This window comes from Gopherus evgoodei, chromosome 9 (assembly GCF_007399415.2).
Source record: "Gopherus evgoodei ecotype Sinaloan lineage chromosome 9, rGopEvg1_v1.p, whole genome shotgun sequence".
Lineage (NCBI taxonomy): Eukaryota > Metazoa > Chordata > Testudines > Testudinidae > Gopherus > Gopherus evgoodei.
In genome coordinates this window covers 60,204,036-60,218,662 of record NC_044330.1, presented here as the reverse complement: position 1 = coordinate 60,218,662, position 14,627 = coordinate 60,204,036, and the positions used below count along the sequence as shown (strand labels likewise).

The 14,627-nt window shown below is 51.1% G+C and overlaps 1 protein-coding gene across 12 annotated transcripts in view; it reads left to right on the top strand.

Annotated features, from left to right (window-relative positions):
* Window positions 1–9,150, top strand: part of DGKK (diacylglycerol kinase kappa) — a 213,923-nt gene extending 204,773 nt beyond the window's left edge. For 8 of the 12 annotated variants that reach the window (XM_030574330.1, XM_030574334.1, XM_030574333.1 and 5 more), the window contains 2 exons: window positions 1,269–1,399; window positions 5,062–9,150. In XM_030574330.1, the coding sequence (XP_030430190.1) occupies window positions 1,269–1,399; window positions 5,062–5,136 (206 nt within the window). In that variant the 3' untranslated portion in view covers window positions 5,137–9,150. The remainder of the gene's footprint in view (window positions 1–1,268; window positions 1,400–5,061) is intronic. The other 4 variants (XM_030574338.1, XM_030574337.1, XM_030574339.1 and 1 more) reach the window with 1 other exon arrangement.
* Window positions 9,151–14,627: the final 5,477 nt, after the last annotated feature.

The window sequence follows — 14,627 nt, the reverse complement described above, 5'->3', positions numbered from 1 at the left end:
CCAGTATGGCCATTCTTATTTTCTTATGCCAGTGTTTTGTGTGGAAACGTCTCTGAAGTGCTGGGGCCATGGAGGGGAATGTACAGTGCAGGGCTCTGCCTCCCTGCCTCTTGGAGGGGACCATACAGGGCAGGGCTCTGCCTCCCAGCCCCTTGGAGGGGAGTGTGTGGGGCGGGGTTCTGCCCCAGGGCCTCAGAGGGACGTGAAGGGGTGAGCAGCTCAGCCTCCTGAGACCAGTGCTTGGGCTCTGTTCTCACCAAACAGCTTAGTCTCTTAAAGAGATCAGAATCCCGAGCCATGCACTGACGTGGGGCCCTGGGGGCACAACAGCTCTGTGCTGCATGGCTCTGGTACTGCGCCTTCTTCCCTATCAGGGGCCCGTGGGCAGGGCACTCCTAAATCTCAGCTGGCAGAGTCGGTTTTGCTTTTCATTTCTGCGGGCCCAGGGGATCGGTTTGACTGTCGGGATCCTGTCGGGCCACGTGCATTGTTCTGGTTAGCGCTTGTCCCACCCGTTGTGTGAGCCGCACACTGCTCACAATGGACATGAGAACTGGCCATCCACACATGGCCCCAGTGAACTCCAATGACTGAAAAACACATGGGAGAAAGGACGCCTGTGTTAGGCCTTAGCTCTCCCCAGGCCATAGAGCACATTTCTAAGCCCTCCACTGAGAGGGGGAAGGCCAGCTCTGGCATTCCTAATGTTCTTCAGGGAAAACAGGAGGGGGAAACTCCTTTTCTGGGCATGAGTGGAACCTTTTGCAGCCCACTTGCTTTTTTCCTATCACTGGGCACGGCACATAATAGACTCACTGCAGTGGTTCTGTGCCTGTGCAACGTGTTCGATTGATGCTCTCAGAAAGACGGGTGAGCTATACAGAGACAGCCATTGCGGGTCACGTGACCTCTAGGACCAAATCTGCACCCTCCAGGTCACCTACCACCCTGATCCCAGTTCTCATGAAGCTTTCCATGCTAGGGAGGCGAGGGAGCAGAAATCAGTGGGACTCTGGCAGGGCCCCTCTTCTGAGCAGAGCTGCCTGGAACAGATCTTGGCTGTAGCAAGGAAGCATTTCCATCTGGGGGTGCGGATAGCACCTGAGCCCCACGCATGGGATACTGCCCTGCTGGAATGCTGCTGCCTGCTGCCTGCACTCTCGCCCTGCCTGGCTTTGTGCTTCTCTGTGTGTGCGTGTTGCTTTCGGCTGCGCCTCTGTCCACTTTTCGCTGCTGAGTCGATCGTCTTTGCTTTCCCTTTTTGCTAGTGGAGAAATGGGGCGCTGAGGAGGTGGCGGCCTGGCTGGACGCGCTTGGCTTAGGGGAATACAAAGACATTTTTTTCCGCCATGACATCCAGGGCTCAGAGCTGATCCTGCTGGAGAGAAGAGACTTGAAGGTACTTGCATGACTTGCTTTTCTGACCGCAGCAGCATGACTCTCTCCATCAGTGCCCCATTGAACTGCCTGGGCACAGTTATGGGCAGAATGCCACCTGATTGGTGCAGCCTTGCTCCTGGCAGAACCCCATGAACGATTGTAAGCCAGCATGGAATTGCCTTGGCAGGGTTGAGTTGGCATGTTAGCCCCTCACCTGGGACCCAGTCATTGGCATGGCACTTGAATGGCATCGGCAGGGCTGCACTTGCATACTGCACCTGCCCTATGAGTCAGTATATTTGCATTTCACTGCGGGTGATGCTGCGCTGTCAGAATAGACGGGCTCCTCGAGAACCAGAGGAGTCATGGTGTCGCTGCACAGCACTGGCTTCCCGCAGCTGGGAGGTGAGATGGTGACTCCCAGCCAGGGATTCCATAGCACAAGCCACAACCTCCATTCCTCTCCTCCAGCTACCTGGCCTGGGTGATTAATGAAGCACCTGAGTGGACGTGGGGCTTGGGAATGAGATCCAGAGCCTACCACCCCCAGGGCATGGTCACACTCATTCCTGGACAGCCAGGTGAAATGAGCTGGGAGGTTTAGGGTGGGGAGTCGGGGAATTCTCTACTGAGCAGGTGTCCCTATCACATCTGGTACCAGTAGGTCTCTTCCTGGCAGACCGGTCCAGAGCTGAATTGGGCTGTGGAGACCGCACCCTGCTTTGAAGGAGCAGCTGTGCTATTAACCTGGAATCATTTCTCCAGCTGCTCCTCCAGTTAGTACACTGAGGGCCAAATCCTCACCGGTGCTTGGCGCCTGCCTGCCATTGATTCACATGGACATTAGAGCCTGAATAACTTAAAGGGCTCTTTTTAAAAATTGTTTAAATATCACATCTTTTGTGGAAAATGTTGTCAAAATCCATCTTTCATAAAAAGTTAAGTTTAGCCCAAACAGCATTTTCTGACAGAAAACATCCAACTACAATTTTTCAACCAGCCTTGCCCCGCTCCCCCAACCAGCCTGCTCCGTCTGTCCAGTACACACGCCCTGACCCACTACCACATCCTGCCAGCCCCTTGCCTACCCCGTACACACACCCTGCCCAACTACCACATCCGTCCAGCCCCCTGCTTGCCTAGTTCACACGCCGCATCCCACTCCCCCAACCAGCCTGCTGCCTGCCCAGTACACACGCCCTGCCCTCCCGAACTGCAGCCCCCTTGGCCTGCTTGGTTCAAATGCCTTACCCCACCTCTCCATCCTGCCAGTCTCCTGCCTGCCCAGTACACACACCCTGCCCCACTCCCCCATCCTGCTAGCTCGATACACACACCCTGCCCCATTCCCCCTGTGACAGGTTGGATCACAGAAACCCCCTTGGGGCTGCCAACTGATGTACCAAGACTGCTTCTGCCCCTGCTTTCCCTGCCAACTTGGGACTCCAGCACCCTGTCTTGTTGAGCCAGACATGCCAGTCTGCTCCAGCACAGATTCAGGGTCTGAACCACATGCCCCAAAGCTGCAGACTTAACTGAAAGCAACTTAAGAAGTATTCCTGTCTTTAACACTCAGATGCTCAACTCCCAATGGGGTCCAAACCCCCAATAAATCCGTTTTACTCATAAATTGTTCCCCCTCTATAACACTGATAGAGAGAGATGCACAGCTGTTTCCCCCCCACCCCCAGGTATTAGTGCATACTCTGGGTTAATTAATAAGTAAAAAGGGATTTTATTAAATATAGAAAGTAAGATTTAAGTGGTTCCAAGTGCCAGCAGACAGAACAAAGTGAATTACCAAGTAAAATAAAATAAAACAGGCAAGTCTGAGTTTAGTACAGTAAGAAAACCGAATACAGACAAAATCTCACCCTCCGTGGTGTTCCAGTAAGCTTTCTTTTACAGACTAGTCTCCTTCTAGTCTGGGTCTAGCAATTACTCACACCCCCTATAGTTACTGTCCTTTGTTCCAGTCTCTTTCAGGTATCCTTGGTGGTGGAGAGGCTATCTCTTGAGAAGCTGAAGACAAAATAGAGGGATCTCCCAGGGGTTTAAATAGACTCTCTCTTGTAGATGGAGACACCCCACTCCAGCTCCAAGATAACGTTTTGGAGTCACATGGGCAAGTCAGATGTCCATGCATGACCCAGTTTTTACAGGCAGCAGCCATTGTCTACACCCTACCCTGAACATCCTCAGGTAGACTTCTTAGGTGGATTGGAGCCTTCCAAGATTCATTGTCCTTTAAGTGTTTCTTGATTGGGCACTTAATTTGCACATTCCTTTCTCAAGAAGCTGAGCAAATGCTTACTAAGGCATCTTAGAAATCAAGCAAGTACACAGCCAAGATTCATAATTTCAAATACACCAATGCATACAAATAGGATGAATAGATTCAGTAGATCATAACCTTTAGGGAGATATGTTCAGATATGTCCACTTATGTCATATATACATTCATAAGCATATTTCCACAGCACCTTAGGGGGGCACAATCACCCTGCCATCCTACCAGCCTTCTGGCTGCCCAGTTCACACTCCCTGTCCCACTCCCCCAACCAGCCTACCACCTGCCTGCCCAGTACACACGCCCTGCCCCGCTCCCCTGAACTGCTGTTCCCTCGGCCTGCCTGGTTCAAATGCCTTACCCCATCCTGCCATCCCCCTGCCTGCCCAGTTCACACGGCCAGCCCCCTCCCCTGGCCTGCTGTCCCCTCGGCCTGCTTGGTTCACATGTCTTGTCCCACTTCCCCACTAGTATCCTCCTGCCCAGTTCAAACACTCTGCCCCACTCCCACATCCTGCCAGCTGTCTGCCTCCCTGGTACCCATGCCCTGCCCCACTCCCCTGACCAGCCTGCCATTGCTTCCCCAGTACACAGGCCCTTACCCGCTACCCCATCCTGCCAGCCCAGGACACATACCCTGTTCAGCTCCCTCAACCTGCTGCCCCCGTGGCCTGTGCAGTTCACACACCCTGCCCTGCTCCTCTCCTCTAGCCTGCCCTACCCCCTAGCCTGGGGGAGGTGGCTACGGCATGCCTTTGGATTCTCTATTTCAGTGTCTCCTCCCACACCTGCAGCCAGGGTGGGCTATGGAGCAGGCCTCAAAGCCCTCTTCGGTGCCCCTCAAGTCCTGGGGCTCTCCTTCCCTGTGGGCAACCCCAGACCCCAACCGGTGAATGGAAGGCAATGGGTCCCAGCATGGGGCACCATCCTGCTGCTGCTGCCAGCCTGGTAAGCGGGATATGTCATCTCTGGGCACGGGGCCCATTCTTAGCCAGCCACCTGCCCCAGCAGTTTCCTAAATGCCAGCATCCTGGCTGGATTGGACTTGCAGTTTTGCTTGGGGTGAGAGTTGCTTCCCATGGAGTGGGGGCTGGATTCTGACCAAGGGGCAGGCAGATAGTTGGCTAGAAATCTAGCAGGACTTTTAAGCCAATGTTTTCCTAGCTGCATTTGCTAATATGCTGCTGTGCTTCACATGCCGCTGAGCCCTAGAACTCGATCCTGCGCACTCCACCTAGACTGCTGAGGGAGGCTGGGGTGCAAGGATTGCAGGACTGGAGCCCATGTTCATCAGTAATAAAAATGTCTGATGCTCCCCTGTGGTTCAGAGACGCTTTGTGTATTTGTCAGGTGCGCGTTTATTCAACTTTGTCTGCTCTTCTTTTATTCAGGATCTGGGGATAACAAAGGTGGGCCATATGAAGAGGATTCTCCAGGGAATTAAAGACATCAGCAGCCATCCCTAGCAAAGCATATAAAGGAAAAAGAACAAGGCTAGTGTCGGTGATGGGGAATCTTAACTCTGGATGGGCCCTCTAGAACCTGACATCTAGAACAGGCACCCTAGAATGCTAGCAACTTCACAGTCATTCTAGAACTGTAAACACCTAGGCATCTGTTCTTGAGCGTTTGATCGTGATGCAGATGCAGCCCATCAGCAAACGGCCCAGAATGGGATGCTGTGGAATCCTTACACTAGAATATTTCTCATCATCGCTCTCAAGCATGCCCCTGAAGAGTTTACAGTTCCATGTTAGCCAAAGATTGTTGGTCTGCGCGTCTTTGCCCTTGATTACCCTTGTGGTTTTGGTTTCTGTGCTTGATGGTTTCAGTTCAGCAGTTCATTTCCATACGTACCTGTGAGCTAGAAGGAAGGACCAAGCTGTATGTGTGCAGCTGGGGTTGCCAGGGGGTTCCATAGCAGCTGTCACATTTAGTTGGCTACTTCCAGGCTTCAGTGTGAAAGAGATGGAGTTACGTGAGATCAGGCAGCCAGCAGCAAGTGGTGAGGTGGGAGCAAACTCTATGAAATGGCCAGATCTGTGAGACTACAGTGCCAGCTGTGACCCATCCGAGGCAGAAAACTTGACACAGTCAAAGGTTACACATTCTCATGTCCCACCTTCAGGGAGGGACAGTGCCTCTTTCACAGGGCTGTGGGGGAACAGGCACTAGGGCATACCTCGCCATCACCATGGCTTTTCTAGTCTTCATTTCAAAGCTGTGATACGTTTGGGCTCGTGGCAATATAGCCCATCCCGGAAGAGTATAGTGCATGCTGGGCCACCGTTCCCGCCCGGGTCTCATCCAAAGGCCGCTCAGAGCAGCGAGTGTATATATTGCTTTAGTTTGCCAGTTACCTGCCTATGGAATGTAGTTGGTTCCTCCAGCAGCCCAGGGGCTTATTGGGTTGTCTGCTGAGATGACTGGACACGATGTCCTGAACCACCGGCCCTCATTCCTCTTGTCTTAGTTATTTTGAGCCAGAGGTGACGGAGCTCCCTTTATCCTCATGGCACTACATGGGTAGCATGTTGGTTCCCTCCTCTGAACACCAAATCTCTTGGGTTCCAGAACCAGAAACCCATTTCAGGCCGTGCTGAGTGTCCCTGACTCCTATTGATCCCAGGGGCACATGAGCCTTGTGAGTCCCACCTGGTCTCCCACCATCCGTCCCACCCAAAGGCAACTCACCTCCCCTGCCACCATTCAGTGCCATTCAAAAGGCTTCTGTGAAGTAAAAATAGGGAACTTGAGGCTCCTGCTAGACTCAGAGGAGGGGGGCTCCTTCCGGGCATCGGGGGGGGACCAGCTCACGCAGGCTCGAGAACCTTCTGACATTTCACCATGGCAGCTTTGGAAGTTGATATAATGAACTATACCACACAAAAAAACAACCACCCAACCTCCCACCCCTGCTCTACTACTGTTGTTCAGCCATAAAATGTATTTAAATTCTGTAAATAGTTTCCAAGAAAACATATTTATTGCAGTGAGATGTAAACCTGTAATTTATTCAGTCCAGTTCAATTCAGGACAGGATTGGTGCAGCAGGTACTCCAGCCTCTGACAATGACCGACCACCAACGCTCCTCCAGTAGCCGGGGGCCTCTGACCTCTTGCTCATGTTTTGATGTTAAATTGGAAAAACTGCCCTGCTCAATGTAATGAAGAGCTACCTGCCAGCTTCATTGCCCCAGAACCGTGATACAAAAGGAACAGCCAATCATGAAGGTGGGAGGAAATAATCTGATTTTCAGAAAATCTTGAAATATTGAAAAACTGGTAAAAAAATTTCCCACCTACTGTGATGTCTTCTGCCTCAGCTCTATAACTGACCCACCTCCTGGCCTTTCTGAGGAGCCAGCGTTAAACCCTCCCACTCAAAGGCGAAAAATCACTTCAACTTAAGTCCAAAATTTCAAGCAATCACCCATTGTGGGTGTCCAATGTGAAAGTGATTATTCCAGAGGAGTTAACCACTCACACCTTCTGCTGACACCTGGTGGTGTGGCAGGGCCCAGCATTTGTGAGAATCAAACTCAGGGTGCTTCCTGTTGGATACCTAAAAGGAATGGCCCATTTTGAAGAGATGAGCCTTCCGATTACCCTGAGACATGCACATGGCACTGGCCCTGCAGTAATGGGGCTGGGAGGAAATCTCATGCTTTAAGCTTTGTCCTAAAGTTCCTTCAGCCTCGGGGGATGAAACCTGGTCCTTAACGGCTGTGTTTTGCTCTACAGTGGTGTTGACACTGGCCCACGGACAGCACTAGCAGCGCAGCCTCAGTGCAAAAAGGCGTTTCCTTCCGACTAGGAGCTGGGCCCACATGGGGCTGCATTTCACCCACTGGTGCCATGTTCTGCTTAAAAGTGCTACTGTGGCTGCAGGCCAAGCACTGGTGAAGCAACAAGAGAAGGCCAACGCGGCATGGACTGACCGGGAATACCCACCACTGCCATGATCTTTGCATATCACTCCATGGAGGAGCCAGCCACTCTCCAGCAAAGCTGCTGTTAGGACAAAGCATTAAACAGCAGCCATGGACTCTTGTGCAATGGCCCCATGTGGGGAGGGGGAGCTATGGCAGTGCACAGCAGTGCAATCAATCACTTATGAATGTATTGTAATATCACTGCCTGGACCAGCCCTGGTCCCTGCAGAGCAAGTTATAGGGCCTGGCTTTGGGGGTTGTCTTGTGGGGGTTGGAGTTGCGCCTCATCACCCATCTTTGTCCTGCTGTGTGTGCCCCAACTAGAGCCAGGAGGCTAGGGCAGGTGTCTAGGGAAACAGCCTGCCTGTGCTCTCTCTGGGGTGGTGCTGAACTCGTGTGTTAGCCTGTGATCCAGTGAGTGGTGTGTATAGTGACTGTGAATGTAGGGATGGGTGTGTGTGTGTGTGTGTGGTGTTTAAATGACCACTTTCCCAAAGGTAGCCACTGCCCTCTAGTCTCGATAGCAGGAGCTGGCCTAGGCTTGGCCGGGGGGGGGGGGGGGATAAGAGCTTAGAGGGGAAAGGCCAGAACAGTGAGGCTGCTGCAGTGCTCCCTCTGTTCACCATACAATTGGGGGCGGGGGGGGGGTCCGATGCTGCCCTTCATGTACTCCCAGGGACAGGGTGTCTGCCTCGGCTTGGTGCAAACAGCATAAATCACGATCAGGCCAACCTGGCACCATTCATCTCCTTCCTGCAATGCCCCAAGAGGCAGGGCTGTAGTGGGAAGACCGCCCCACATGCTGCTGTTCCTGCAGCAATCAGTCCCTGCAGAGCTCAGGTCAGCAGGTGCCGTCCACACCTTCAAGACTGCTAAGCAGGGGGCACCTAATGGCATCACTGCCCAGTAACAGGGTTTAGCCCCAAGGCCAGGAGCAAGCAGAACTTGTTCTAGCCTCCTCACTGCACCAAATTTAGACAGACAGGAAAGTGGCCTCCCCTCTGCTCTCTCGCCTCAGCCAGTGGGGCATTAGAGCTGATGTGGGCCCTACTGTGGAAGGCTGGAGCCAGCAGCAGCCTGTTTATATTAACAGGCCATTTATGTGTACCAGCATCTGGGGTAACTGAACTGGCCAGGTGCTGGCAGCAGCAGCAGCTCCTGCCCTGCTGTGAATTAAGTCATGCCAGGGAGAGGCTGCATTGCAGTGAGAGCCAGGACCTCGGCCAAAAGCAGCCAGCCACATGCACTGTTAGGGGGTGTTTGTGAAATCATCTGTGGCCTTATGCTGCTGTCCAGTGGTCAGGGGTGGGGTGAGGCAGGTACTGGCCAATGAGGAGCAGAGTGCTAGGAAGCAAGAGCGGAGGCAGCAGTAGGTGAGAGGATTAAAGATCCCCCTCCCCCAAAAAAATAAGAACACCCCTGCCCTCGAGTTTTGCTTGACTATGTCTTAGCCTGTTTGTTAGGAGCTGGCTGAAGGCAGGAATGGAAGGAGGCAGTGGCCTGCAGGGTTTGGTAAATGTAAAAGATTAAAATGATGGAAACATTTGCATGTGGTTTTACTGGTGCAGCTTGGGCTAGTTGAGGGGACAGGCTGGATTCCAGGGGGAGCAGAGAAATTTCATTTCAGCTTTCAAATGAGCCAACCCCAGCCCTCAAAACTCAAGCCAGGCCCCCAAAGCATGAGCTCTGCCTAAAACTCACAAAATCTTGGTATAATACATGGAGTCCATTTGCTGCCTGGTCTTTCAGAAGTCACAGGTTCAAGCTTCTCCCCAGCCTTGATGACTCCCATGAAAATGAATAGTGAGATTCCCTTGATGCCCTGACTCCAGGAGCTGGGGCTTTAAGAAAAAAATCACAGCAGTTGTGGCTATTAATGATTATGGTAGGAGCAAGCTAGGCCACCTAGTCACAGAAGAGGGCAATGTGGGGTTAGCTGCTGTATACACATACGCAACAGAAAGATATAACAGGGCTACCATGGGCCAGATGAGGAAGGGTGCTATTGTCCCTCTGGAGAGAGAAGTGGGGAGGGGAAACAACTGGTAATGTAGAGACCAGTTTACCTCAACCTGAATAACTCCCTGCCCAGCACACACAACAGGCCCAGGGCCTGACCCACAGCATTGCTCCATTTCATACACATCAGCTAAAGAGAACAGCTTCCCCCTCCCCCAGCACTGTGCTGGGAAGCCACCTGCTGATGTGCTGCTCAGGCCTTGGAGGAACAGCCTGAGTCCAGCCTTGGGGGGTGGGGGGACTGCCCAGCATTGCACACAATCAGGGTGACTAAAGTTACCACAGCCTTTATGTTAGGAAGCATTGGGATGTTTGCTCCCCCCAGCACTGCAATGGGAGAGGCTAGTTGAGGACCCTAGTTTGGCCCCTCCTAATGCTTCCAGCCGTGGTCTAGTTTAGAAAGAATTCCAGCCACAAGTGAGTCAGACCCCCTCTTACTCCATAACTCTGCCTCCCCCTCCTCCACATGCAGAGCCAGGCTGGCTGCAGCTAGCTCCCGTGGGAGGGAGCTGGGTTTCCAGTGCCACAAGCCCCGTGCAGTGACAAACCTGCAGCCTTAGCAAGCTCTCTGGGAGTTACTCGCATGCAGCACCAGGCTGTAAAGCAGGCAGTTGTTTTGGGTGCTATGGGGCAGCAAGGATGGAGCTGGGTGGGAACAGCATTCAGCCTGCACCCAGCAACAGCTCACGTGGTGCTGCAAGGTGTGGTCATGTGCTCAGGCCCCACTCGGCCCTGTGCTGAGCTTTTTTGAAAACCCTATCCAGGGCCTGGCCCAGCTGTACCCCATTGTCAGTGAGAGTGATTGGGCAGGTTACATATCTCCCCAGGTGTGGTTGCAGAGCAACAGCATCCCTCCAATGGTTTCTGTGAGGAGTTGATCCCCACTGCACACCTTCTGAAGAGTAGTGATGAGCTGGCACTCAGGAAGGGTGGAGTCAATAGGTTAACTGTGGGCCAAATCCATACCACCACATGCTTTTGAAGAGACCCCCCAATTTTTTTTTTTTAATCATTTTCTCTGGAGTCTGGACCATGACTAGACCTTGATCAAGAACTTTGGACCTTGACAAAAAAATAATTGAATAGCCCAGCAGTCAGCACTGGCCCTGGTGCTCTAAAGGGACAGGCAGAGGATAGGAAGGTGATCACCACCCCTGGGACATTCATTTTATGTGACAAATCTGAGGAATTGGCCCAGATTAAGATGGCATTAGAGGTGGTTTTGGAACAAATAGATAAATTTAGCAATAAGGAGTCACCAGGACCAGATGGTATCACCCAAGAGTTCTGCACACACTCAAATGTGAAACTGCAGAACTACTAACTGTGGTTTGCAACCTCTCCCTGTATCAGCCTCTGTAACACATGATAAGGATAGCTAACATGATGCCACATTTTAGAAAAGGGCCCACAGGTAATCCTGGCAAGTACAGGCTGGTAAGTCTAACTTCAGGACCAGGCAGATTGGCTGAAATAGTAAAGAACTGAATTATGAGGCATGTGGGCAAATACAATATCATGGGGAAGGGTCAAGGAAACTCAAGCCTCATGCAGCTATTAGAATTCTTTGAGTGTGTCAGCAAACATGGACAAGGGTGATCTACTGGCTACAGTGTACTTGGACTTTCAAAAAGTCTTTGACAAGGTCCCTCACCAAAGGCTCTTGAGCTGAGTAAGCTGTCATGGGATAAGAGGGAAGGTCCTCTCATGGATCAGAAACTGGTTAAGAGACAAGAAAAAGGGTAGGAATAAATTGTCAATTTTCAGAATGACAAGAGGTAAATAGCAGGGTCCCCTACGGATCTGTACCAGGACTTCTGCTGTTCAAGATATTCATAAATGATTTGGAAAAGGAGGCAAATAGTTAAGGTGGCAAAGCTTGCAGATGATATAAGATTACTCAAGATATCCAAAGCTGACTGCAAAGTATTAGAAAGGGATCTCACAAAACTGGGTGACTGGGCAACAAAAATGGCACCTGAAATTCAGTGTTGATAAATGCAAAGTAATGCACATTGGAAAACATAATCCCAACTATCCATACAAAATGATGGGGTCTAAATTCTGTTACCATTCAAGAAAGATCTTGGAGTCATCACGGGTAGTTCTCTGAAATCTTGTGTTCAATGTGCAGCAGCAGCAGCAACTAAAAGCAGCTAAACAATCTTAGGCACTATTAGCAAAAAGGTTAGATACAGAAAATATGCCACTACATAAATCCATGGTATGCTCACACCTTGCATACTGGGTGCAGTTCTGGTCACCCCAACTCAAAAAACCCCAAGATTATTTTAGAATTGGGAAAAAGTGCAGAGAGGGGCAACAAAAAAGGATTAGGGGTATGGAACAGCTTCCATATGAGGAGAGATCAAGACAACTGGGGCTGTTCAGCTTGGAAAAGAGATGAATAGTGGGGAGGATATGATAGAGGTCTATAAAATCATGACTGGTGTGGAGAAAGTGAATAAAGAAGTGCTAGGGGTCACCTGATTAAATGACTAGGCACCAGGTTTAAAAACAAATGAAAAGGAAGTATTTCTTCACACAACACACAGTCAACCTGTGGAACTTGCCGCCAGAAGATGTTGTGAAGGCCAGAAGTATAGGTGGGTTCAAAAAAAGAACTAGATAAGTTCATGGAGGATACATCCAGGGGTGAAAGTAAGCTGGTACGGGCCAGTATGGAGGCCGGGTAAGAAAAGGAGACTAAGGGCTTGGCTACACTCGCACTTCAAAGAGCTGCTGCGGAAACACTGCCACGGCAGTGCTTTGAAGTGCGAGTGTGGTCACGGCACGTACTCCACCTCCTCATGGGGATTAGCTTGCAGCGCTGGAAGCCGCGCTCCCAGCGCTGCGGCACTGTTTACACTGGTGCTTTACAGCGCTGTATCTTGCAGCGCTCAGGGGGGTGTTTTTTTTCCACACCCCTGAGCGAGAAAGTTGCAGTGCTGTAAAGCGCCAGTGTAGCCAAGGCCTGACTGAGGGAGAGAGAGAAGCCTGCTCCCTGCATAAGAATAGTTTAAACTCAGCTGTTCCCTGATGGTTCAGGCCCCAGGCCTAGGTTTCTGGCATCCTTGTTAATTTCACTCACAGTAGCTGCTGGAAGGGGGTCAAGGGGAGGGTGTGTTTGGCCATGGCAGGGGCAGTCCTTGTCTGTCCCCGGGATGAGGGGATCTCTCCAATACTAACATACACAACAAATACAAGCATTTGGCTGCACAGCTTAAATCCAGAGCTAATAAAAGCAAGTGGAAGGGGAAAACTCACTGCCACATTGGTTTCTCGCCTCCTCCCTCCCCCTCCTCCAGCCAGGCTACAGACAAGGCTCTGCATTCCTCTCCCCCCCGACCCCCAGCAGGGGTTCTCCTCTAGGCTCTAGCTTGCAGTACGGACACTGGCTGAGATGCCTGCTGCTGCTGTCTGCAAAAGAACAGTTTAAACTCAGCTTTTCCCTGTGCAGTTCAGTGCCCAGAGTTAGGAATCATTTCTGGCATCCTTGTTAATTTCACTCCCAGTTGTTGTTGGGTGTGAGAGACCATGGCAGGAGCTGTTCTTTTCTGCCCCCAGGATGAGGGGATCTCCTAAACACAATCAAAATCAGGAACCATTTCCAAGTTCAAATCTATCCCTTTTCCTTCCCAGCAAAGGATCAAGGTTGTGATGTCCAAACAGCTTTGAAATGTTACTGTTTAAAAAAACTCCACAAAAACATGGAGAACATGGTGGAAAGATGTGTCATGATGATTAGGGTTTATTTTGGGCGAACTAATTTTGCTACAGCAACTGAAGATTCACAGGGAAAGCAAATAGCCCCCATAGACAAAACCACAAAGGGATTGGAGGGGAAAACTGAATATTCAGGGAAATTTTTGTGCCTCCTTTGAAAGAAATAGTAGTTCTCATTCCAATCCACCCTCTATATATATAGATTTAAACACCTGAAATGTTCTTAGGACGTCAGGTGCAATCTCGGATCTCTTTGTTTTGTCCTGCCTGCAGAGTGCAGAGGCTGAAATTGACAAAGCTTTCTCTGAATATCTTGTATATTTCATGAAGGCTATTCCAGTTGTCCTTCATTCACCCCTGACTCCTCCCCCACCCCGGCTCCCTCCCTGGCGGGCTGTCTGTGGTTTTTGCCTTGGTTACTTACTCCTTGGCAGACCCAGCCCAGCGGCACCTGCTGGCTGTCTGCACGCAGCAGCCCACAGGGGCCAGCCAGTTGCTGGGGTCGCTGCTGGTTAGTGGCAGGCTGCAGCTGCATTGTTTGAGACACATTCATACAAATACATATAGTCAGAGGTGAAAGTAAGCCGGTCCGGTGTACCTGCCAAGAGCCAGTACACCATGCTGGACCGCATCAACTTCCACAATGGGGACTGAAAGGGCTCTGGGCTTCCCTCAGCAGCAGGATCTCTGGGCCCTTTAAATCCCTGCCCCAGCCCCACAAAGCTTGGGGTTCCCCCTGGCAGCCAAAGCCCCGGACCGTTTAATTTGCCCCTGAGGGCTCCCAGCCACCTCTGCAACTCCCTGCCTCTTCTGCTTGAGGCCACCCCCCACCAGGACTCCGGCAGTACCGGTAAGTCCTGTAAGTTACTTTCACCCCTGGATACGTCCATCAATGGCTATTAGGCAAAATGGTCATGGATACAACCCCATGCTCTGCTGTCCCTAAGCCTCTGACTGCTAGAAGCTGGGACTGGATGACGGGATAGATCACTGGAGAATTGCCCTGTTCATTCCCTTTGAAGCACCTGGCATTGGCCACTGTTGGAAGACAGGATACTGGGCTAAATGGACCATTCATCTCACCCAATATGGCTTTATGCTTAAGTGTGTTTTTGCCTAAAATCAAATGGCTCCATTTCTCATGTGCCATAGTAACTCGACAATGATTTAATGTCATGGTTTTTTTCCTTACTTCCCCTGTGATTTGAGCATCAAGCTGGCTTCTTCATCAATAATGATTCAGGAGGCTACATTCAGGTCTGTGCGCGCCTGTGGAA